This window comes from Mangifera indica, chromosome 7 (assembly GCF_011075055.1).
Source record: "Mangifera indica cultivar Alphonso chromosome 7, CATAS_Mindica_2.1, whole genome shotgun sequence".
Taxonomy (NCBI): Eukaryota; Viridiplantae; Streptophyta; class Magnoliopsida; order Sapindales; family Anacardiaceae; genus Mangifera; species Mangifera indica.
In genome coordinates this window covers 572,454-597,560 of record NC_058143.1, presented here as the reverse complement: position 1 = coordinate 597,560, position 25,107 = coordinate 572,454, and the positions used below count along the sequence as shown (strand labels likewise).

Sequence of the window (25,107 nt, the reverse complement as noted above, 5' to 3'; positions counted from 1 at the left end):
TAGTTTTTTCATTATCTTCTCCATTCTTATTTGCTTATTTGACTCAACAATCCTCCGTTTTGGAAAGAAAATGGAGGAACAAACAGCTAAACAAACCCATGTCCTCACAATCCCTTTCCCTGCTCAAGGTCACATAAACCCAATGCTCCAATTATCCAAACGTTTAGCCTCAAAAAACCTCAGAGTAACTCTAGTCACCACCACTTCTTCTCGCTTCACCAATCAAGGCTTAGCTGAAACCAGCTCCATCAAAATTGAGCCCATTTCCGACGGATTTGAAACAGGAGTTACACTCCAAAACTCCGATGAGTACAGTAAACGTTTCAGAGTTGTGTTTCCGCAAAGCCTGGCGAAGCTCGTTGAAAAGTATGAATGTTCAGGCTGCCCTGTTAAGTTCATCGTTTATGACTCGGTTATTCCATGGATGCTCGACGTTGCAAGAGGGTTTGGCCTCGATGGAGCTCCATTTTTCACTCAGCCTTGGGCTGTAAACGCCATTTATTATCATTTTCATCATGGGAAATTGGGCTTTCCTGTTAAAGGATCTGTGGTTTCGTTGCCTGCGATGCCGCCGCTTGGGATTGATGATCTTCCATCGTTCATTTCTGAACCTGGGTCTTATCCATCTTTCCTTAACACGGTCTTGAATCAATTTTCAAATATTCATGAGCCAAAATGGACCTTGTGTAATACTTTCCTTGAGCTGGAAGATGAGGTATGTTGAAGAGTCCCTAAACATAATTTTAGTATGTTATTCTGCATTATCTTGAGGTCACCATTTTCCTTTTTTGTTCTTTTCTATTGAACAATATCAAACTTGAAAATTTTCCGACCAAACTTTTAGGTGCAAAATTTTTGGAGCAGTTTCTTTTCTACCCGAAAGTTTTTTGTGTTGAAGGGATTAAATTTTTCTTATTTTATACTGAAGGTACAAAATTGATTATCTTAATTTTAAAGTAAAATAAATTATCATAATTATGTCTATTCAATGTCTTTAATAGAGAATATTGTAAGTCTAACCCCTTTTATAGAATAGTCTGAAAATTTGATTTATTCAAAAAAAAAATTATATATTCAGTTTCTTTAATATAAAAAATAAAGTTTGATTTTTTTTAATTCAAAAAATGAGATATCAAACTGATCATTTTGCTTTTAAAACAAAACAAAATAAAATAAATAATTATAATTGTATTTGTTCAATAACTTTAATAGATTATACTAAAAATTTATCATTCCGATGGGAAGAATAAGCGTAGATTGTTTTCGACTTCAATTGGAAGGCTAGTTACTTTTCTTTTTAATATGTACTTTTACTTAAAAAAAGATACTGAAAATTTAGTTTATTTTATTAAAAAAAAATCGAAAAGTTGGTTTTTCAATTGAAGTAGTCAATTTCCTTCATTACCAAAAAGGTGATAGTTAAGTTGTTAACATCTCTTAATATTATTTCATCAGGTAGTGAATTTCATGGCAAGTAAATGTCCTATTAAGACAATCGGACCAACAATCCCATCAATTTACCTGGACAAGAGGTTGCAAAACGATAATGATTATGGCCTGAGCCTCTTCAAACCAATGACTGAAACTTGCAAGACATGGCTAGACTCAAAGAAAATCAACTCAGTTGTTTATGTATCATTTGGAAGCTTGGCAGCCCTAGGAGAAGAGCAAATGGAGGAAATTGCATGGGGGCTAAAGAAAAGCAACTTCTTCTTCTTGTGGGTGGTGAGGGAACCTGAATTCGCAAAACTTCCGAGAAATTTCCCAGAGGAAACATCTGAGAAGGGTTTGGTTGTGAGTTGGAGTCCTCAACTTGAAGTTCTTGCTCATAAATCAGTGGGTTGTTTCTTGACTCATTGTGGGTGGAACTCCACGCTGGAGGCACTGAGCTTAGGGGTGCCGATGGTGGCAATGCGGCAGTGGACGGATCAAACAACTAATGCCAAATTTGTTGAAGATGTGTGGCAGGTGGGGGTTAGAGTAAGAGCTAATGAGAAAAGGATTGTGACCAGAGAAGAAATTGAGATTTGTATAAAGGAAGTCATGGAAGGAGAAAGATCAAATAATATAAGAAAGAACACTGAGAAGTGGAAAAAATTGGCCAAGGAGGTAGTAGATGAAGGTGGAAGCTCTGATAAGAACTTGGAGGAATTTGTCACACAGCTTCTATCTAGTTGATATGGTTGTTAGACTTGAAAACTTTAATTGATGTTCTTCAAAGTAGGGGTGAGTCTGATTCAAGCTAGTTTGAATTGAATCTATAATTCAATTCGAATAAATCAATTTTTAGTTAGAGGTTCAACTTAAGAATTCAACTTGTAATAAAGTATGTGATACTACATACAAATAAATTATACAAATTTATTTAAATAAATTGAGGTGATAGCTTGTGATTGGTGATGCAATTATTTATTTTTCTCTCAAATAAACTTATTCAAAGAAAATATGAAATTGACAAGGAAAGGTAGTTATTAATTTTTATCCAATGATTTAAGAGGGTATTTGGTTTAACTAATATTTTATTACTAAAAATGAAAAATTATTTTAAAGATAGATTACCTAAAAGATTATTTGGTATAAATTATTATTATATTTAATAAAATTTAGTAAAAATTAATAATTATAAATAATTATTGTGTTTGATTAGAGATAATAAAATAATACTAAAATATTATTTTACTTAAATATCTTTGGATATAATTATTTTAAAATATATTTTATATTACTTGTTATATTAATTAAAAAAGAGAGTGTTTTAGCTATAAAAAATTAATAAATAAAAGTAAAAATATAATAAAATCAAGTTAATTTTGGTAATATTTTAATACCTAAAGTAAAGGTAGTAATCAGATTACTATCTATATTAACTATCATATCACCATTAATTTATACGATTATTGAAATATTTTATTATTAAAAAATAATTAAGATAATATAAATAATAAAAAATATATTACAAAAATAATTTTTTTATAATACAAACCAAACAACCCGCAAAAGAATAATGAAATTATAGGAACACTTTCTCTAATATTTATCTAGCTCTGTTGGTTGAGACTTTAGGCCAATATTGATCAAGATCTTTTGCAGGTAGCGATAAATTTGAGTTAAAGTCCAAATAAAAATCGGTCTAAGCTCAGTAAGCATTTAGAATATTTAGTTCGATTTTAAACTCATTCAAATTGATGAACAATGTTGTTGGAGATGCCTTAAACTTGGTTCAACTTGAGTCGAATTAGTCCTACAAAAGCAAAGTCATGGAAGGATAGGTATATTAACGAATTTGTTGCAAAACTTGTATGTGCAAGTGCACAATCTAGCTGGCGATTTTGCATCATAATACAATCAACTACAATTAATTATATATTGATGCATACAGATCAAATTTATCTTAGAATAAATTGTAATTTATATACTCGAGCTGCTCTATTACATTTAAGTTCAAACTCGAGCTCACTAAGTTAAAAAGTTCATGATTCAAGCTTGAATTTGAGATAAATACATTGATTCGAGTTCTATTTAAAAATTTTACTTAAACCCCTCATTTGCAATGCCAAAGAATAACGTTTTAGGAGTATAAATATAAAAATTTTAACTTATAAGGGTATATTAGTATTTTAGTCAAATCATGAGCTCACCTAAATGATTGACGACAAACTTGAATTTAACATGATAATAATCAAATTAAGTCTAATTCAATACAAATTGAGATACAAATAACCCGTAAGTGGTTTGACTTAGGGATGACAATTTGGGTCCGACTTTAGGGGCCCCGACCCTCCCCGACCCTAACGGAGAGGGGATTCCCCGATAAAAACGGGGAAGGGGGCGGGGATGTGGACAAAAAAAATCCTCGTAATCGGGGACGGGTCGGGGACGGGGATACATGTGTCCCCGCCCTCCCCACCCCCTAAATATAATATATTAATATAATAATTTCTAAACTATTAAGTTTTAGAAATTTTTACATTATAATTTATTAAAACTATAACTTTAATTTTACTAATTTTTGAATTATCAATTATTAGCTTTTACTAATTTCTAAACTATTAATCTAATATATTAAAAAAAACCTAGAATTTCATTATCATAAAATGTAAATGCATCAAATTAATTTTATTTCAACTTCAAAACTTAGTTAGTCAATCCACTAGGTTTTACACATAAAAAATAATAAATTATAAACTTAATAAAATCAATTGAAGTGAATGAAAAGTGTTAAATTTAATGTTGTTATAAAATTACCCTAAATCACATACATGAAGAGCTACTAATGAAGAGATTGATTATTGCATATTGTTAGATTTTATGAAAACTTTATATTTGAACTAAAATAACAAAGAATATTTTATAGCTCTTGTAGCAAGTGATATTTTGGAAAAATATGATTTATTTTATTTATTGAAATATATAAAAAAATTAAAATTTATATTTATCGGTATGGGGAGGGGATTTTTCCCCGCGAGGACGGGGCGGGGATGGGGAGGGGATTTTCCTTCGCGGGGAGGGGACGGGGATTATTTTTTATCCCCGCAACGGGGACGGGACAGGGACGAGGATTGATATCCCCTACAGGGATGGGGACGGGGATTGATATCCCCACCCCGCCCTTCCCCATTGCCATCCCTAGTTTGACTTCATTGCATTCCTTTGTTAATATAAACAAAGACGTTAAGAAGTTTGTTTCTTAAACTTACCAAATTGACAAATAGCAAGCTTGTGCTGTGAATTGACTAAAGGCTTTGTTTGACCTGTCTTACCAAATGAAGTTTGTAGCTAAGTTTCTAGATAAAGTAAATCAACATCACTTCAACGTGGTGGAAACATATTAACATTATATTAATTGAATTAAATCGTATATCGACTTTATGTAGGTCCATCAAGACCACTTTCCTAAGAGTAGCACATGCTCCAAACGGACTGAATTAAATCGTATACACCTAGGAATATAATCGCTAGTTGTAAGAATTATTTTAGTTTATTTGATTCTAATTGTAATAGTATATTTGGATTTAGAGTCGCATTAGATAAATATTGAAACAAATTTTTTAAGTGAAGAGCTTAAAACCTATAGATTTTGTTGTTAAAGGTTAAAAAACATAAAGTGTGCAAGTTTCAAAAATCAATATATAACCTAAAACAGTTATCTAGACATTAATACTTGAAATTTCATAAAACTGTAATGTCTTATGAGTTTAAAATAATTTATCAAGACCACTGTATTTATATAAAAAAGTTTGATGACAAATTTATAATTTTATCTTTGTACTAAATAATGTGTTAATAGTTGAAAACGATTTGGAGTATGTGATAATTATTAAAGGATGATCGTCTATGTATTTTGACATAAGGAAAATGGGTAAGTCAAATTACATATTAAAAATTAAAATCAAGATGAATCGTTCAAAGAAACTTTTCATCTTTGTTACAAAAGTATTATATTTGAAAGATTATAGAATGATTCAATGTGATAAATTACAAACTCATTGATACTCATGTGTCAAAAGGTGAATTATTAAACTAAGAGATGTGTCTCAAAACTCAAGATGAAAGAAGAGAAATGTCGATAGTATCCTATATGAATAAACAAATTGTACAAATTATATTAATAAAATTATATGTATAAATAAATTGGATAAACTTATTCATAAAAACTGTTATGATAGTTTGTGATTAGGTGATATGATTATTTATTTTTTCTCTCATTTCAACATTATCAAATCAAATGCTACTATATCAAATTATATGAATAAGTTTATATAATTTATTTGCATATATAACATTAGTCTAAATATATCATATGTGATTTAAGCTCCAGTTAAGGCAAAATCCCATCCCTGAATGCTAGAATAAAAGGAGGTTTCCGTTTCCTTTACTCCCTGGTTTGTTGACGAGGAAAGGTTGTCATTAATTTATGGTAGAGAATGACCAGATGCAATAAAGTATTTGGCCAAAATTTCTTAAATAATTTATTCAACCCCTTTTCTGGTCTTTTGTGCTTTGTTCGTTCTTCCTCGAAGGAACATAACGACGATCACTAAAATAAATTTTGTTTTATTTCTGAAAAATATTTTAATTCAAGTCCTATTCCATTTTGATAGGTTGAAATCTTTTAATTCAGTGATTCAAAAGAATGATGAATTACAAGGACTCTTTCCCTCGTATTTATGTAACCCATGAGCTGAGACTCCGGTCAACGGTAGGGAATTTTCCCTCATAAGAGTGTATTTGAATTAAATTTAAATAAAAATTAATTTAAATTAGTTTGAATTTATAATGTTCAGTTCAAATTCAAACTATTTTAAATTGATAAATAATGTTATTGAGATAAATAATATTATCGGATAGATATATCAGTGACAAAGCTTCAATCTCAAGTTCTAATTCAAATTCAGTTCAAATCTATCCTTAATTTTTCTCATATTTATCCAGTCCTATCAGCTGAATTTCCTCATCAACTCTTTCTATTTTCGATAGGGGATAACTCAACAGGTATGAGCTAAACTAATTCAATTGGCTCAAGTTTAGCTCATTAACATTCATCGGGAATATTGTTTTCCGTTAACAAAGCCAGCCAGGTGCATGGCTTTGTTAAACTTCTTTGTGAGTCAATTTTTTGAAATACTTTTTATAAGCTCGACGATGAGATAAGTTTAATTTGATACATAGATCTATCTATTTAAAGTCAGCTATATAATTAATACATGTGAACTTAACATTTAGTAATATTATTATTATTAAAAAATTATTGATAATATAAATAATATTATAAAAAATAAATAATATTACTGATAGGATTGATAACTATGCACCACCGAATAAATATATAAATTAATCTTGAATTAAGTTATCCAAATATATCACTAACTCAGAAATCATCTCGTGGACACAGCCCTGCCTACGTGTATATTTATTTGTTTATAAAAGAATTGTTGACAGGCGGTCTCCTGCCAATTTATGAGATGTGTAAATCATGTTCTTTGTCTCTTTTCTTAGATTTTTTTTCTGCATATGTAAGCAATGATGCTAAAAGGAATCTACTGGCTTGCACATTTTCCCTTGTCAGTTCATGTTTCATATATATTACCTTAAACAAATAATATGAAAACTACGCGACAAAAAGTTGAAACAAATTTATGAAATATGCAATCACCTCATCATTTGACTTTCTAATTTCTATATATTTATCATATGTATATAGTAAAATACTAATTACTATTCTTCCAAATGATCACCTTTAATGTTATATATAGTAATTTATGAATGTCCCTTTTCATGCTTAGCTTGCTTAGTTGAATGTAAAGCTCAAATGTCAAATGATAAATCAAATATATAGTGCAAAAGTTATTATCTTGATGGCCTTTATTGCTTTATTAACATTGGTCATGTGCAAACATTTGTGCCCATGGTTTTAAGTTCATCTGATTGATTAGACTGTCACTCATAGATAAAATTAGTTTTGATTATTTTAAAAACAGTTTTTACAATTAGATTGAATTTAACTAGATTAAATCAGATAATTTGGATATGTATATCATCAAACTGAATTTATTTTAAACTTAAAATAATTTAAATGATCTATTTACTATTAAATTATATGAAATTATTTTGAATATTATTTTTAAATAAGAAATTGATCTTACCACTAATCAAACGATTTGATCACTAGTTTCATCATACCACTGGCTGCCACCTAACAACCCTGGTTGATACCACCACCACACTGCCATAATCACCATCTATTCACCACTCACTACCAAAAATTACAAAGATCATATAAAGAAATCGGGATATAACTCTGTCAAAATCTTCCTTTGTTCAATTGATCGATGCTGTCAACGCCACCAACAATTTGTGATTCGCCTTGCTCGAATTGACTACCATTAAATTCTTTAACAAAGATGAGATTAAGGTGAAATGAGAACATTAACAAAAACTCCTTCGTCGATTTTGCCGATTCCACCAAGATGAAAAGATGAAATTATTTCGTCAAATTTGATCAAAGCCGCCAGACTACCACCTATTGACTTGTTGAATTTTCCCTTGAAGTCTCTCCTCCCTCAGCCCTCCGACTTTTGATTTGTCACAATTTTTCCTATGTCTCCACGCCATTGATTCAATTCAACATATTTTCAAAGGATTTAAATAAAATAATATTAGGATTGATTATTCAACAAGTATGGAACATCGACAAAATTGACCGCCGTTAAAAAATTTCCCTTATTCACTTGGTTTGAAAATTGGGTAGTGGAATTCTTACTTTTCAGAAAATATAAATTAAGATTGATTGCTCAACAAGTATGGAACATCTATCAAAACTTAGGTAAACAATCTTGGTTTTTCTTCCTCTAGACATAAGCAATTGATGATATCAAAACCCCTCTCATAGAATATTTTAATTCAATTCGAAAATAATTTAACTTTAAATATAATATGAGTCAATTAGAATTTGAATATTCAAATTGACTCAAATAAAAATAAACTCTATACTTCATTCAAATTTAACTTATTCAATCTATTCCAAGATAATGATTATATTAAACTTAATTTCGCTACTTGTTGCAACATATATGCACATATTTTATAAGTTGATGATATGACAAAGATGAGAAGGCATATAAGATTTTGCCTCTTCTTTTACTAATTAATCTTAACTCTTTATTTGTCTTCTAAAGAACAATTCAATGAAAACGAAATATTTTAATCTTTTTCAATCGAAACATGATATTATCAATATATATCTGAAAGAATCATAGCAAGATTTTTGGCGTGATAAAAATTGACTCAAATGACATTATTGAATGAATTAGAAGATGTATGAAATTAATAAATTAAGTAAATAATTAGTCACAAACCAATATAAACACTAAAAAGAAATAATATGTGATTTATACTAGTTCATTTAAAACATGGTTCAACATCTCTTTACCTCTGTTGATACAATTATTGTATTTGCTAATAATCGAATTATTCTACCACTCATAAAAGAGAATAATGTTTTTATATATTAACATTCTAATCTCCAAGAGAATCCTAGTATCATTCTTCTTCCTAAAATAAATCTTAAAGCAGCTCTTTATGGATTAAACATAAGCCACTTACTTACCTTGGCAACAATACCTACATCGTGCCTTATGGAACAATGGTTGTAAATTCCAACAATAATTTCAAGGAAAATGTACCAAAAACTGAAAAAGATACTTTTATGAAGTTTTTCATCTTGGAGATTCAGATTTAACAAAACAAAGGATGAAAAATTTACGTAACAAAACAACCATGGGACATATCATATTATCAGTACAAATTTATTATTGAAAAACTAAAATTTTACAATTAAAAGGACTAAAGTCAAACTATTTTTTATTGAGAGTAAAAAACAAATCACTCCACTTTTAAATCAAATCAAAACAATCTTACTTTTTAATTGTATTTGTTTGGTGTATTCAATAAAAAATACTGAAAGTTTGATTCTTTTTATTAAAAAAATTTAAAATTTTCATATTTTTAATGGAAAATCTAAAAGCTCAGTACTTTTTTAATTATATTTGTTTGATATCTTAAACAAAATATATTTAAAGTGTGGTTCCTTTTATTATAAAATTTAAAAGTATAATTCTTTTCACAAATACAAGGTCAATCACTTCAATTAAAATAAAAAACTTCTTCCTTGATCAGCAAGGAAAGAAAAAAAGTGATGCATATGATACTACTACAACTTATGAAAAACCAGCATTCATTCATTATTTAGTTTTGTCATTATCTTCTCCATTATTATTTACTTATTTGACTGAACAATCCCCAATATTGGCTATTTAAATTTGTGCTTATATGCATATGTTATGTGAAAGAGAGTCTGAAAGAAAATGGAGGAAGAAAGAGGTAAAGAAACTCATATCCTCACAATCCCTATCCCAGCTCAAGGTCACGTAAACCCAATGCTCCAATTATCCAAACGTTTAGCCTCAAAACGCCTCAAAGTAACCCTAGTCACCACCACTTCTTCTCCCCTCACCATTCGAGACTTAGCTGAAACCAGCTCCATCAAAATTGAGACCATTTCTGACGGCTTCGACGCTTTAGTTACACTCGAAAACTTCGATGAATACATTGAATGTTTCAGAGTAGTGTTCCCACAAAGCCTAGCGAAGCTCCTTGAAAAGCTTGCATATTCAGGCTCTCCCGTTAAGTTCATTGTTTATGACTCGCATATTCCATGGATGCTTGACGTTGCAAGAGGATTTGGCCTGGATGGAGCTCCATTTTTCACTCAGCCTTGGGCTGTAAATGCAATTTATTATCATTTTGATCATGGGAAATTGCAGTTTCCTGTGAAAGGATCAGTGGTTTCGTTGCCTTCGATGCCGCCGCTCGGGATTGATGATCTTCCATCGTTCATTTCTGAACCTGGCTCTTATCCATCTTGTCTTAACTCGGTCTTGAATCAATTTTCAAATATTCATGAGCCAAAATGGATCTTGTGTAACACTTTCCTTGAGTTGGAAGAAAAGGTATGTTGAAGATCTCTGAACATAATTTTAGTATATTATTATTTTGACAAGTTATGTAATTTCTACTTGGGATCTAGGTCACCATTTTCCTATTAGAGAAATGTGAACTTTTTTTTTTTTAATTGAAGATATCAAACTTTAAACTTTTTAAACCAAACTTTTAGATTTTTTTGTTAAAGGGGAGTAATTTTGCAGTATTTTTTATTAAAAGTATAAAGTTAATTATCTGGATTCTAAAATTAAAAAAAAAAAACTGTCTTATTTGTATTTATTCAATGTCTTTAATAGAAAATACTGAAAGTTTAATTGATTTTATAAGAAAATATGATAGTTCAATTCATTTAATAAAAAAAAATTGTATATTCAATTTCTTTAATTTGAGAAAGTTTGATTTCCTATTTGAGAAATGCCAACCTTTTTTTTTTATTTAATTGAAGATATCAAGCTTTAAAATTTTTCAGCCAAACTTTTAGATGTTTCTGTTAAAAATACAAAATTCATTACCTTGATTATAAAACAAAACGAAATAAACTATCATAATTATATTTATATAGTCTTAAATAGAAAATACTAAAAGTTTGATCACTTCAATTGGAAGATGAGGTATGTTGAAGAGTCCCTAAACATAATTTTAGTATATTATTCTTATCTTGAGGTCACCATTTCCCTTTTTTTTTTTTTTCTATTGAACAATATTAAACTTTAAAATTTTCCAACCAAACTTTTAGGTGCAAAATTTTTGGAGCAGTTTCTTTTCTACCTAAAAGTTTTTTGTGTTGAAGAGATTAAATTTTTATTATTTTATATTGAAGGTACAAAATTAATTACCTTAATTTTAAAACAAAATAAATTATCTTAATTATATTTATTTGGTGTCTTTAATAGAGAATATTGCAAGTCTAACCTCTTCTATAGAAAAATTTCAAAATTTAATTTATTCAAAAAAAAATTATCTACTCAATAAAGCAAAGTTCGATTTTTTTTAATTCAAAAAATGAGATATCAAATTAATCATTTTGCTTCTAAAACAAAACAAAATAAAACAAATAATTATAATTGTATTTGTTCAGTAACTTCAATAGATTATACTGAAAATTTATCCTTCTAATGGGAAGAATAAGCATAGATTGTTTTCGACTTCAGTTGGAAGGCTAGTTACTTTTTTTTTTAATATATACTTTTACTTTTAAAAAATACTGAAAATTTAGTTTATTCTCATAAAAAAAATCCAAAAGGTGGTTTTTCAATTGAAATATCCAAGAGTCAATTTCCTTGTTAAGTTGTTGACATCTCTGAATATTATGTGATCAGGTAGTGAACTTCATGGCAAGTAAATGTCCTATTAAGACAATTGGACCAACAATCCCATCATTTTACTTGGACAAGAGGTTGCAAAATGATAATGATTATGGCCTGAGCCTCTTCAAACCAATGACTGAAACTTGCAAGACATGGCTAGACTCAAAGGAAATCCACTCGGTTGTTTATGTATCATTTGGAAGCTTGGCAGCCCTGGGAGAGGAGCAAATGGAGGAAATTGCATGGGGGCTGAAGAAAAGCAACTTCTTTTTCTTGTGGGTGGTGAGGGAACCTGAATTCGCAAAACTTCCGAGAAATTTCCCTGAGGAAACATTTGAGAAGGGTTTGGTTGTGAGTTGGAGTCCTCAGCTTGAAGTTCTTGCTCATAAATCAGTGGGTTGTTTCTTGACTCATTGTGGGTGGAACTCCACGCTGGAGGCACTGAGCTTGGGGGTGCCAATGGTGGCAATGCCGCAGTGGACGGATCAAACAACCAATGCCAAGTTTGTTGAAGATGTGTGGCAGGTGGGGTTTAGAGTAAGAGCTAATGAGAAAATGATTGTGACCAGAGAAGAAATTGAGATTTGTATAAAGGAAGTCATGGAAGGAGAAAGATCAAATAATATAAGAAGGAACACTGAGAAGTGGAAAAAATTGGCCAAGGAGGCAATAGATGAAGGTGGAAGCTCTGATAAGAACTTAAAGGAATTTGTCACACAGCTTCTATCCGGTTGATATGATTGTTGGATTTGAAATTTTTAGTTGATGTTTTTCAAGCTAGTTTAGATTGAATCTATAATTTAATTCGAATAAGTCAATTTTTAGTTAGAGTTTCAACTTAAGAATTCAACATGCAATAAAGTATGCAATACTACATAAATAAAACTATATGTATAAATAAATTATACAAACTTATTCAAATAAATTGAGGTGATAGATTGTGATTAGTGATACGATTATTTATTTGTCTCTTAAATAAACTTATTCAAAGAAAATATGAAATTGACGAGGAAAGGTAGTTATTAATTTTTATCCAATCATTTAAGAGGGTATTTGGTTTAACTAATGTTTTATTACTAAAAATAAAAAAAATATTTTAAAGATAGATTACTTAAAAAATTATTGGGTATAAATTATTATTATATTTAATAAAATTTAGTAAAAATTACTAATTATAAATAATTATTGTGTTTGCTTTAAGGTAATAAAATAATATTAAAATACTATTTTATTTAAATGTCTTTGGGCATAATTATTTTAAAATATATTTTATATTACTTGTTATATTAATTAAAAATGAGAGTGTTTTAGCTATAAAAAACTAATAAATAAAAGTAAAAATATAATAAAATCAAGTTATTCTTGATAATCTTTTAATGCCTAAGGTGGAAATAGTAATTAGATTACTACATATATTAACTATCACATCACCATTAATTTATAAAATTACTGTAATATTTTATTATTAAAATATCAATCAAGATAATATAAGTAATAAAAAATATATTATTAAAATAATTTTTTTTATAATACAAACCAAACAACCCCTAAAAGAATAATGAAATTATAGGAACACTTCTCTAATATTTATCTAGCTCTGTTGGTTGAGACTTCGAGCCAATATTGATCAAGGCCTTTTCTAGGTAGGGATAAATTCGAGTTAAGTCCAAATAAAAATTGGTCTAAGCTTACATTCAGAATGTTTAGTTCAATTTTAAACTCATTCGAGTTGGTGAACAATGTTGTTGGAGATGCCCCAAACTTGGCTCAACTTAAATCAAATCAGCCCTACATAAGCAAAGTCATGGAAGGATAGGTATATTAACGAATCTGTAGCAAAACTTGTATGTGCAAAGTGCAACAGCTAGCTGGCGATTTTGCATCATAATATAATCAACTACAATTAATTATATATTGACGCATACAGATCAAATTCATCTTAGAATAAATTGTAATTCATATACTCGAGCTGCTCTATTACATTTAGGTTCAAACTCAAATTTGCCAAGTTAAAAGGTTCATGGTTAGAGCTTGAACTCGAGATAAATACAATTGACTTAAGTTCTACTTAAAAATTTTACTTAAACCCCTCATATGCAATGCCAAAGAGTAAGGTTTTAGGAATATAAATATAAAAATTTAAACTTACAAGGGTTATTGGTATTTTATTCAAATCACAAGCTCGGTGAAATGGTTGATGACAAACTTGAGTTCAATTTGATAATAATTAAATTAAGTCCGATTCAATACAAATTGAGTTATAAATAACTGGTGAGTGGTTTAACTTCATTGCATTCCTTGCTTAATATAAACAAAGATGTTAAGAAGTTTGTTTCTTAAACTTACCAAATTGACTAAGAGCGAGCTTGTGCTGAATTGGCTAGAGGAGTCCTCAACTCGAAGTTCTTGCTCATAAATCAGTGCGTTGCTTCTTGACTCATTGCGGCTGGAACTCGAAGCTCGAGGCGCTGAGCTTGGGGGTGCCAATGGTGGCGATGCCGCAGTGGACGGATCAAACAACTAATGCCAAGTTTATAAGAGTAAGAGCTAATAAGATGTGTGGGAGGTGGGGGTTAGAGTAAGAGCTAATAAGAAAAGGACTGTGAGCAGAGAAAAGATTGAGATTCGTATAAAGGAAGTCATGGAAGGAGAAAGATCAAAAAATATAAAAAAGAATACGAAGAAGTGGAAAAAATTGGCTAAGGAGGCAGTAGATGAAGGTGAAAGCTCTGATAAAAACTTTGAGGAATTTGTTAAACAGCTTTTATCCAGTTGATTTAACTGATGTTCTTCAAAAGAAGGGATAAGCTTGATCCAAACTAGTTTGAATTGAATTTATAATTTAATTTAAATGAGTCAATTTTAACCTAAAATTTTAACTTAATTCAATATGTAATAAAGTACGCAATAATATATAAGTAAAACTAAGATGAGATAACTTGTAATAAAGCTAAGATGCTATACAATTCACCTTGATACTGTCAACTCCACCAACAATTTGTTATTCGTCTTACTCAAATTGACCACCATTAAAATCTTCAACGGAGATGGGTTTGAGAGATGATGAGAACACCGACAAAGACTGTTTCGTGGATTTTGTTTATTTGTCAAATTTCAACTAAGCAGCCAAACCTTTCAAATCAACTACAACCTTTTGACTTATTGAATTTTCCCTTGCAGTTTCTCTTCCCTCAGGGCTCCCACTTTTGACTTGTCGCAATATTTTCTATGCGCCTACAACTTTGACTCAGTCCAACTTATTTAAAGGGAGGTGCTATGTTTTAATTAATGTTAGCAAATCCCAACACGTCTTGCACACGGCATGCATCAAAACTTCACATAAATTAAGAATTTATATATATAAAAAATATATCTCAACTAATAATAAATAAAATAATATCATTTTGATAATTATTTAATATAAGATAAATCAGGTTATTTATCTAACTCATAAATCATATCGAATTAAATTCTTTTTAATTTAAGATTGATTTAATTTAAAAAATAAATTAACTCTTTTAATTCTAACTTAACTTAAGTTCAACCGAAATAAATTCAAATGAAGCCAATTCAAGGTGGTTTCAAGCCAATCCAGATTGGGTTTGAATCAATTTTGATATAAATTGCACTTAACCCATATTCGGTTGGCTTGCTGGTGAATCAATTTACAAATATTGAGAAACCCAAGTGGCTCTTCTGTAACAGTGTTGATAAGCTGGAAGAGGACGTAAGTTAAATTCTTTGCTCATATTTGTATACAAGTAAAATAGTACATTAACATCGAGTATTAATTTATATATTAATGATAACAATAACTGCATTATTATTTAATTTAGTGTTGATTAATCTCTAATTAAAAATTATATAGCTATATAGTAACACATTATTATTACTATACAAATTAGTATATTTTATTAGTAAGGATGAATTCAATTTGATTTGAGTTAAGTCCAAGACTAACTCGAAGTTGGATCAAAGATATATAATGTTTGGCTCAATCACACCAATTGAAACTTTTTACGAAACAACATATTGACATCCGTGACTTAAAAAATTTATTTGGTTCAATCAAAGGTTGATCTAACCAGATTTGAGTAACTACCAAGTTATTTGAGTTTTAAAACACTAGCTACAACCGAAAGTCCCTATATATACAGGGGTGGATGCAATATAGTCAAGTTGAATTTGCAATTGACTTAAGTTCAAACTGAAAATGTAACATCTAATTTGAGTTTGAGTTGTTTTTAATTGATGAACAATATCATTGAAAGACCATTGATAATATAAACAATATCATCAGAAAGTGAATAATATTATTGAGGAGATCAACAATATCACTAAATAAACAAATAAATTTATTTTAATCAAATTATCAAACTAGAATTCTAAATTCTTTGTCTCTTTTCTTGGATTTCTTCTGCATATACATGTAAGCAATGATGCTAAAAAGAATCATAGCAAGATTTTTGGCGTGATAATAATTGACTCAAATGACATAATTGAATGAATTAGAAATTATGTGAAAGTAATAAATTAAGTAAATAATTAGACACAAACCAATATAAACACTAAAGAGAAATAATATACAATTTATATTAGTTCATCCAAAACACGGTTCAATATCTCTTTACCTCTATTGATATAATTATTTTATTTGCTATTGATCGAATTGTTATATCACTTATAAAAAAAAAAATAATGTTTTTATATATTAAAATTCAAATCTCTAAGAGAAACCGTAATATCATTCTTTTTCCTAAAATAAATTCTAAAGTAGCTCTTTATAGATTAAACATAAACCATTTACTTGCCTGAACAACAAGACCTACATCGTGCCTTATAGAACAATGGTTGTAAATTCCAACAATAATTTCACAGAAAATGTATCAAACACTAAAAAAGATATTTTTATGATGTTTTTCACCTTAGATATTCAAATTAAAGAAAACATCGGATGAAAAATTGAGGTAACAAAACTATTTCTTATCGAGAGTAAAACTAATCATTTTACTTTCAAATCAAAACAAAACAAATTTTTTTAATGGTGTTGATTTGATATTTTCAATAAAAAATACTAAAACTTTGATTCTTTTTATTGAAAAGTTTAAAAGTGGTATATTTTCAATAAAAAATCTAAAAATTATATACTTTTTCAATTTGCTAAATTCCTTTAATAAAATATATTAAAAGTTTGGTTGTTTTTATCATACAATTTCAAAGTTGAGTTTTTTTCTTAGAAAAATATAAGGTCAATCAATTCAACTGAAAAAAACAAAAAGAAACTTCTTCCTTGATCAGCAAGAAAAATAAGTGATAAATACGACATTATTACAACTTATGAAAACCAGTATTCACTCATTATTCATTTTTTTCATTATCTTCTTCATTGTTCTTTGCTTTTTTGACTCAACAATCCTCAGTTTTGGAAAGAAAATGGAGGAACAAAAAGCTAAAGAAAACCATATCCTGACAATCCCTTTCCCTGCTCAAGGTCATATAAACCCAATGCTCCAATTATCCAAACGTTTAGCCTCAAAAAACCTCAGAGTAACTCTAGTCACCACCACTTCTTCTCGCTTCAACATTCAAGGCTTAGCTGAAACCAGCTCCATCAAAATTGAGCCCATTTCCGACGGATTTGAAACAGGAGTTACACTCCAAAACGCCGATGAGTACAGTAAACGTTTCAGAGTTGTGTTTCCACAAAGCCTGGCGAAGCTTGTTGAAAAGTATGAACGTTCAGGCTGCCCTGTTAAGTTCATCGTTTATGACTCGGCTATTCCATGGATGCTTGACGTTGCAAGAGGGATTGGCCTCGATGGAGCTCCATTTTTCACTCAGCCTTGAGCTGTAAACGCGATTTATTATCATTTTCATCATGGGAAATTGGAGTTTCCTGTTAAAGGATCTGTGGTTTCGTTGCCTGCGATGCCGCCGCTTGGGATTGATGATCTTCCATCGTTCATTTCTGAACCTGGCTCTTATCCATCTTTCCTCGACACGGTCTTGAATCAATTTTCAAATATTCAGGAGCCAAAATGGACCTTGTGTAATACTTTCTTTGAGCTGGAAGATGAGGTACGTTGAAGAGTCCCTAAACATAATTTTAGTATATTATTCTGAATTATTTTGAGGTCACCATTTTCCTTTTTTTTTTCTTTTCTATTTAACAATATCAAACTTTAAAATTTTCCAACCAAACTTTTAGGTACAGAATTTTTGGCCCAGTTGCTTTTCTATCTAAAAGTTTTTTGTGTTAAAGGGACTAATTTTTCACTATTTTATATTAAAGGTACAAAATTAATTAGTTTGATTCTAAAACAAAGCAAATTCTCCTAATTATATTTATTCGGTGTCTTTAATAGTGAAAATTGAAAGTCTAATCTCTCCTATAGAAAAATCTAAAATTTTATTCATTCAAAAAAGTTTTATGTATTCAATTTCTTCAATATAAAAAACAGAGTTTGATTTTTTTAATTCAAAAAGTAAGATATCAAACTAATCATTTTGCTTTTAAAACAAAACAAAACAAGCAATTATAATTGTATTTGTTCAATAACTTCAATAGATTATACTAAAAATTTGTCCTTCAAACAAAAAGAATGAGCGTAGGTCGTTTCTAACTCTTATTAAAAGGTTTTTTTTTTTTTTTTGTTAATATATACTTTTACTTTAACAAAAATTGAAAATTTGATTTATTCTATAGAAAAATCTAAAAATTGATTTTTCAATTATAATATCTAAGAGTCAATTTCCTTCCTTACCAAAAAGGTGATAGTTAAGTTGTCGACATCTCTGAATATTATTTGATCAGGTTGTGAGCTTCATGGCAAGTAAATGTCCTATTCAGACAGTTGGACCAACAATCCCATCAATTTACCTGGACAAGAGGTTGCAAGATGATAATGATTATGGCCTGAGCCTCTTCAAACCAATGACTGAAACTTGCAAGACATGGCTAGACTCAAAGGAAATCAACTCAGTTGTTTATGTATCATTTGGAAGCTTGGCAGCCCTAGGAGAAGAGCAAATGGAGGAAATTGCATGGGGGCTGAAGAGAAGCAACTTCTTCTTCTTGTGGGTGGTGAGGGAACCTGAATTCGCAAAACTTCCGAGAAATTTCCCCGAGGAAACATCTGAGAAGGGTTTGGTTGTGAGTTGGAGTCCTCAACTTGAAGTTCTTGCCCATAAATCAGTGGGTTGTTTCTTGACTCATTGTGGGTGGAACTCCACGCTAGAGGCACTGAGCTTGGGGGTGCCGATGGTGGCTATGCCGCAGTGGACGGATCAAACAACCAATGCCAAGTTTGTTGAAGATGTGTGGCAAGTGGGGGTTAGAGTAAGAGCTAATGAGAAAAGGATTGTGACCAGAGAAGAAATTGAGATTTGTATAAAGGAAGTCATGGAAGGAGAAAGATCAAAGAATATAAGAAGGAATACAGAGAAGTGGAAAAAATTGGCCAAGGAGGCAGTAGATGAAGGTGGAAGCTCTGATAAGAACTTAGAGGAATTTGTCACGCAGCTTTTATCCAGTTGATATGATTGTTGGATTTGAAAACTTTAATTGATGTTTTCCAAATTAGGGGTGGGCCTGATTCACGCTGGTTCAGACTAAATCTATAATTCAATTTGAATGAGTTAATTTTATGTTAGTGTTTTAATTTGATAATTCAATTAAAAATTCATTCGTATATTCACAAAGATAATGACAACATGTAATAAAGCATGCATAACTTTATAAATAAAACTACACATATATACAAATTATACAAACTTATTCATATAAATTGACATGGCAACTTGTGATTGGTAATATGATTATTTACTTTTTTTCACACTTCAACATCAATAAATCAAATTGTATAACTTAACATCATAAATAAGTTTGTGTAATTTGTTTTTATATTTAATATTATTCCAAATATGTTATATCTAATTTAAGCCCAACCTCCAATAAAGATCCATCTGCAGAGGCCCAAATAAAAGAAGGTTTCCATCTTTTTCACTCCTGGTCCCTGATGAGGAAAGGTTATTAATTTATAGTAGAGAATGAGAGGATGCGATGAACCATGCATAATATTAGTCATTCGGCCAAATTTCTTTAACATTTATTCAACATTTTCTGTGAACAATATCATTGGAGTCCTCCACTTTGAAGTTCAAGATGGATCCAATCGAAGTTGATTTAGATCAAATTCATGACTCAATTGAATAAATCGATTTTAAATTAGAGTTTTAACTTTACAACTTGACTTACGGTCACAATTCGTTTGTCTATCCAATGATATTATTTATCTCAGTAATGACATTATTCACTTATTTAACAATATTCTTTAAACTGTCGACATTGCTCTAGTTACATTATTTACTAGCTTGAACTCAAGTGGGGTATTACATCTTATTGATATAAACAAAAATGTCAAGAAGTTTGTTTATTAAACTTACCAAATTGACTAATAGCAAGTTTGAGCTAAATTTGATCATACTCAAATCAAACCCTACTCAACCGGGGTTGGCTAGTTTGCAGCCCTAACATTCACTAAGTTCTTCCTTTGTTGAAATAAACAATGATGTCGAGAAGCTTTGTTGAAATCTGTAATTTTATCTCTGTACTAAATAATGTGTTAATAGTTAGAAACGATTTGAAATATGTGATGATTATTAAAAGATGATTATCTATAAATTTTGATATAAAAGAAATGGGTCAGACAAATTACAATAAAAAAGAATCAAAACAAAAAAGAATCAAAATAAAAAAGAATCATTTAAAGAAACTTTCATCTTTATCACAAGAGTATTACATTTGAAAGATTATAGAATGATTCAATATGATAAACAATAAACTCATTGATACTCATGTGTCAAAAGATTAATTATTGAGCCAAAATATGTATCCCAAAACTCAAAATAAAATAAGAGAAATGTTAATAGTACCCTATATGAATAAAAAAATTGTACAAACTATATAAATAAAATTATAAATATAAATAAATTGTATAAACTTATTTATACAAATTGAGATAGTAATTTGTGATTATAGGATATAATTGGTTACTTTTTCTCTTACTTCAGTATCCTCAAATCAAATGCTATCACATCAAATTATATAAAAAATTTTATATAATTTATTTGTATTTACTGAATTAGTCTAAATGTATAATATGTGATTTAAGCTCCAACTAAGGTAAAATCCCGTCTCCGGATGCCAAAATAAAAGGAGGTTTTCGTTTCCTTTACTCCCCTGGTGCGTTAACGAGGAAAGGTTGTTATTGATTTATGGTAGAGAATGACAGGATGCAGTAAAGTGTGCATAATTTAGTTATTTTGCCAAAATTTCTTAAATAATTTATTAAACCCCTTTTTTGGTCTTTTGTGCTTTGTTCGTTCTTCCTCAAAGGAACATAACGAGGATCACTAAAATAAATTGTGTTTTATTTCAGACAAATATTTTAATTCAAGTCCTATTCCATTTTGATAGGTTGAAATCTTTTAATCCAATGATTCAAAATAATGATGAATTACAGGGACATTTTCCCTCATATTTATATAACCCCATGAGTTGAGACTCCAGTCAATAGTAGGAGATTTTCCCTGGTAAAAGTGCATTTGAATTGAATTTGAGTAAAGATCAGTTCTAAGTTAGTTTGAATTTACAATATTCAGTTCAAATTCAAATTCAATCAAACTGATAAACAATATTGTTGGAATAAACAACATTATCAAAGGGATATATCAGCGATAAAACCTCAAACTCAAGTCAAACTAAAGTTCTAATTTGAGTTCAATTCAAATTCACTTTTAATTTTCCTCATATTTATCCGGTTCCATCAGTTGGAATGCCGCTGAATCAACCTTAAAAGATAGTTTCAAGAATTAGACTTTTCATTGTATTTATAAGCTTGCAACCAACTCTTTCTATTTTCGATAGCGGATAACTCAACAAGTATGAGCTAAACTCATTTAGTTGGCTCAAGTTTAGATCATTAATATTCATCGCCAATATTGCTTTCTGTTAACAAAGCCAGGTGCATGGCTTTGTTAAACTTCTTTGTGAGTCAATTTTTTGTAATACTTTTCATAAGCTTGACGATGACGTAAGTTTAATTCGATACATAGATCTATCTATTTAAAAGTCAGTTGTATAACTAATGCATGTGAACTTAGCATTTATGTTTATTGCTCATATTGGCAGATTTTCATGTAAATTTGTAGAATCATGAATTGATATTATTGACTAAACATTGTTCAATATATAGTATTATAATATAGTCTAAATTAGAATTCTAATTCTATAAATATGAAAAATAATAAACAACTAAATTTTAATCATAATCTTATGAAATAGGAAAATCATAAATAGCTAAATTAGAATCCTGATTCTATAAAATAGAAAAAATAATAAATTGTAAATCAAAATCAAACTAGTCAATTAAAATCATATTAAATAAAAATTAGATTTGAGTAGAATTAGATTAAATAGGAATATGTTTAACACTCCCCCAGAATTGCAGCAAGAGCTTTCAAAGCTGCAATTGGAGATAAAAGTTGAGAAGTTAATAACATCATGATAATAACAAGAGAGGACGTCTTTGTTGGAAAATCAAGAGGAGTGTTCCTGAAAACATAAATAGTGACGATGGCAGTAGCGGAGAAAGAATCACCAACACAAAAGGGAAAGCTACCAATAGGAGAGAGATAAGAGCAAGGACTCAATCGTGTGTGATGCAACAATTTGGGAATGAGAGAGAAACCTAACAATGACAATAAGAGAAACGTGAGACACAATCATTGTGATGGCATTAAAGAGTGTGTCGAATAAAAATACTAGGCTAACAATTGTTTGGTCTCAAGCAGTCAGAGATAGAGGAAGAATCTTGCCACCTATTTTCACTCAAGGTCGAGAGTTCGCCAATGCTATTACAGTAAAACTCTTCTTATTTGATTATTCTTTTTCTTCTTGACATCACTGTTTACTATTCAGGTTAGGTCAAACTTGAATTTGAACTGATTGTTTTGGATTTTGATCAAGCTCAAGCTATCCTCTAATTGGTCTAAAATAGAAGTGAGGAAGAAAACTTGCTTGGAACTAGAATCTTCAAATACCCAAATGTTAGTTCAAATCCTTTCATGGAACTGATTTATTCCAAGTAGGTTTTATATCGATTTCAATTCCTTGTTTTTAATAAGGGATTTGGATGTTTTTACATTTCTAATTGAACATCTCCACCTAATGTAAGAAATGAAAATTAATTAATATTTACTTTGACACAAGTTGTGGATACGATGCAAAAATTTTGTCCACTGCTAAGAGTCGATCCAATGATTCCATCTTTCTACTTGGACAACTGCATTGAAAATGACAAAGACTATGATCTCCACCTCTTGAAAACAAACAAAGCCGTTTGCATCGATTGGCTCAATGCAAGGCCAAAAGACTCCATCGTTTACGTGTCATTCGGCAACATATCTAGCCTGAGCCACAAACAAATGGAAGAGCTTGCATGGGGCTTGAAGCAAACCAATTTCCACTTCTTATGGGTGGCCAGAGAACCCAAGGACACAAAGCTCCCAAAAGGGTTCATCGAAGAGATAGCCAACAAGGTTTGATAGTGAAATGGAGCCCTCAATTGGCAGTGCTTTCAAATGAAGCTTTGGGGTGTTTCTTCTCCCACGGCGGGTGGAATTTGACTATTGAGGCATTGAGTTTGGCGGTGCTGATGGCGGTGATGCCGCTGTAGACTGACCAGTGATAGTTGCCAAGCTTGTTCTAGATGTTTGTAGGGTAGGAATTAATGTGGTTGTTGAAGAGAATGGGATTGTGACAAGAGAAGAGATTGAGAAATGTGCAAGGGAAGTGATGCAGGGAGAGAGAGCAAGAGAAATGAAATTGAATACTTACAAATAGAGGAGATTAGCTATAGAGGCAGTAAGTGAAGGAGGTTCTTCTGATAAAAATATTGATAAATTTGTATCCAAGTTAGGAAAGACTAATTAAGAAGTATAATTGTTGAGATTAGTTAAGTACTTAATTCTTCTGAATTTACGGGACTGGTTGGATTGTATATTGATAAATTAAATAAACATTGCTTATTTCTTACTAGAGCCTTGATCTGAGTCTCATAATTGTGAAAACTTGTTAAGTTTTAACAAATGGAAAAATTTACAAAACAACATTCTGACATTCATGACCCCACCTGATTTGTTTGTTCAATCACGGGTTGACCCAACTGGGCTAGACACTAGCTACAACCAGAAGTCTTTATATATAAAAGTGGATTTGATTTTAATTGAGTTAAACCTTGCAACTGACTTGAGTTCAAAATGAAGGTATAAAAGCCAATTCAAATTTAAGCTTCTTCCACTTAGTAAACAATATCATCAAAGGACCGTCGAAAGTACAAATAATATTATCCAAAAGAGAACAATATTATTATAAAATAAACAATATTACTAAATATACAAATAAATTAATCTTGAATTGAATTATTAAACTAAAGATATAACTCTAAATCAATTTGACTACTGAATCTTTCTCTCTTTATATATATTTATTTATTTATTTGTTTGTTTATAAAAAAATTGTTCACAGTTGGTTTCTTGTCAATTACACAATCAGATGTATAAATCAAGACAGGACCACTTTATGTCTCTCTTTTTTTTTTTTTCTGCATATATATGTAAGCAATGATGCTAAAAGGAATCTACTCGCGTGCAACTTTTCTCTTGTCCATTCATGGTTTATATATAATATCTTAAACAAATAATATGAAAACTACGTGCCGAAAGTTGAACCAAATTTATAATAAGATAGATAATAATAATCACGATTTCAAATTATCACCTTTAATGTCATATTATGAATCTCACTTATTCATGCTTGACTTGCTTATTTCAACATAAAACTCAAATGTCAAATCCTGAAAAGTCGTTATCTTGATGGTCATTGTTGCTACATTAACATTAATCATCTGCAAACATTTAGAATCATGTTTTTTAAATAAAATCAAATCAATTGATTCGATTGATTGGAATATCACTCTCAATAAATTAGTTTCGATTAACTTAAAAATTATTTATAAAATTATACTATATTTGATCAGAATGGATAGAATGGTTTGACTTTGTATATATATACCATTAAACTAAGTTTATTTTGATGTTAAAATCATTTGGATTGTATATATAATATTATATTATTAATAAACTCCAAAATATGAGTTGACCCAATAAAATATAATTCAAGATCAATTTCAATTTAAATGAATCAATTTAAAATTAATAAATTGATATTTAAATTTAA

At 29.8% G+C, this 25,107-nt stretch overlaps 2 protein-coding genes and 1 pseudogene across 3 annotated transcripts; all 3 read left to right on the top strand.

The window, feature by feature from the left end:
• Positions 1-19,454, top strand: LOC123220175 (UDP-glycosyltransferase 74E2-like). 2 transcript variants are annotated; one of them, XM_044642214.1, is made up of 2 exons: positions 1-715; positions 1,456-2,374. In XM_044642214.1, the coding sequence occupies exons 1-2, from the start codon at positions 71-73 to the stop codon at positions 2,176-2,178; spliced, it is 1,368 nt and encodes a 455-aa protein (XP_044498149.1). In that variant the 5' UTR covers positions 1-70; the 3' UTR covers positions 2,179-2,374. The 2 variants fall into 2 exon arrangements, with proteins under 2 accessions (XP_044498149.1, XP_044498148.1); XM_044642213.1 differs by lacking the exon at positions 1,456-2,374 and adding an exon at positions 18,622-19,454 and having other exon boundaries at positions 10-715.
• LOC123220176 (mogroside IE synthase-like) lies at positions 9,823-12,614 on the top strand. Its single transcript, XM_044642215.1, has 2 exons — positions 9,823-10,508; positions 11,820-12,614. Exons 1-2 carry the CDS (start codon positions 9,864-9,866, stop codon positions 12,540-12,542), a joined length of 1,368 nt encoding a protein of 455 aa, XP_044498150.1. The 5' UTR covers positions 9,823-9,863; the 3' UTR covers positions 12,543-12,614.
• Positions 19,455-23,090: 3,636 nt separating the features above from the next.
• LOC123219966 lies at positions 23,091-23,901 on the top strand (annotated as a pseudogene).
• The last annotated feature ends 1,206 nt before the right edge of the window (positions 23,902-25,107 follow it).

Bases quoted from the DNA above. Each gene is read 5' to 3' on its own strand.
- LOC123220175 (XM_044642213.1), top strand. From the start codon at position 71: ATGGAGGAACAAACAGCTAAACAAACCCATGTCCTCACAATCCCTTTC. The intron at 716-18,621 runs GTATGTTGAAGA...TTATTTGATCAG, and splicing joins TCCTTGAGCTGGAAGATGAG to GTTGTGAGCTTCATGGCAAG.
- LOC123220176 (XM_044642215.1), top strand. From the start codon at position 9,864: ATGGAGGAAGAAAGAGGTAAAGAAACTCATATCCTCACAATCCCTATC. The intron at 10,509-11,819 runs GTATGTTGAAGA...TTATGTGATCAG, and splicing joins TCCTTGAGTTGGAAGAAAAG to GTAGTGAACTTCATGGCAAG.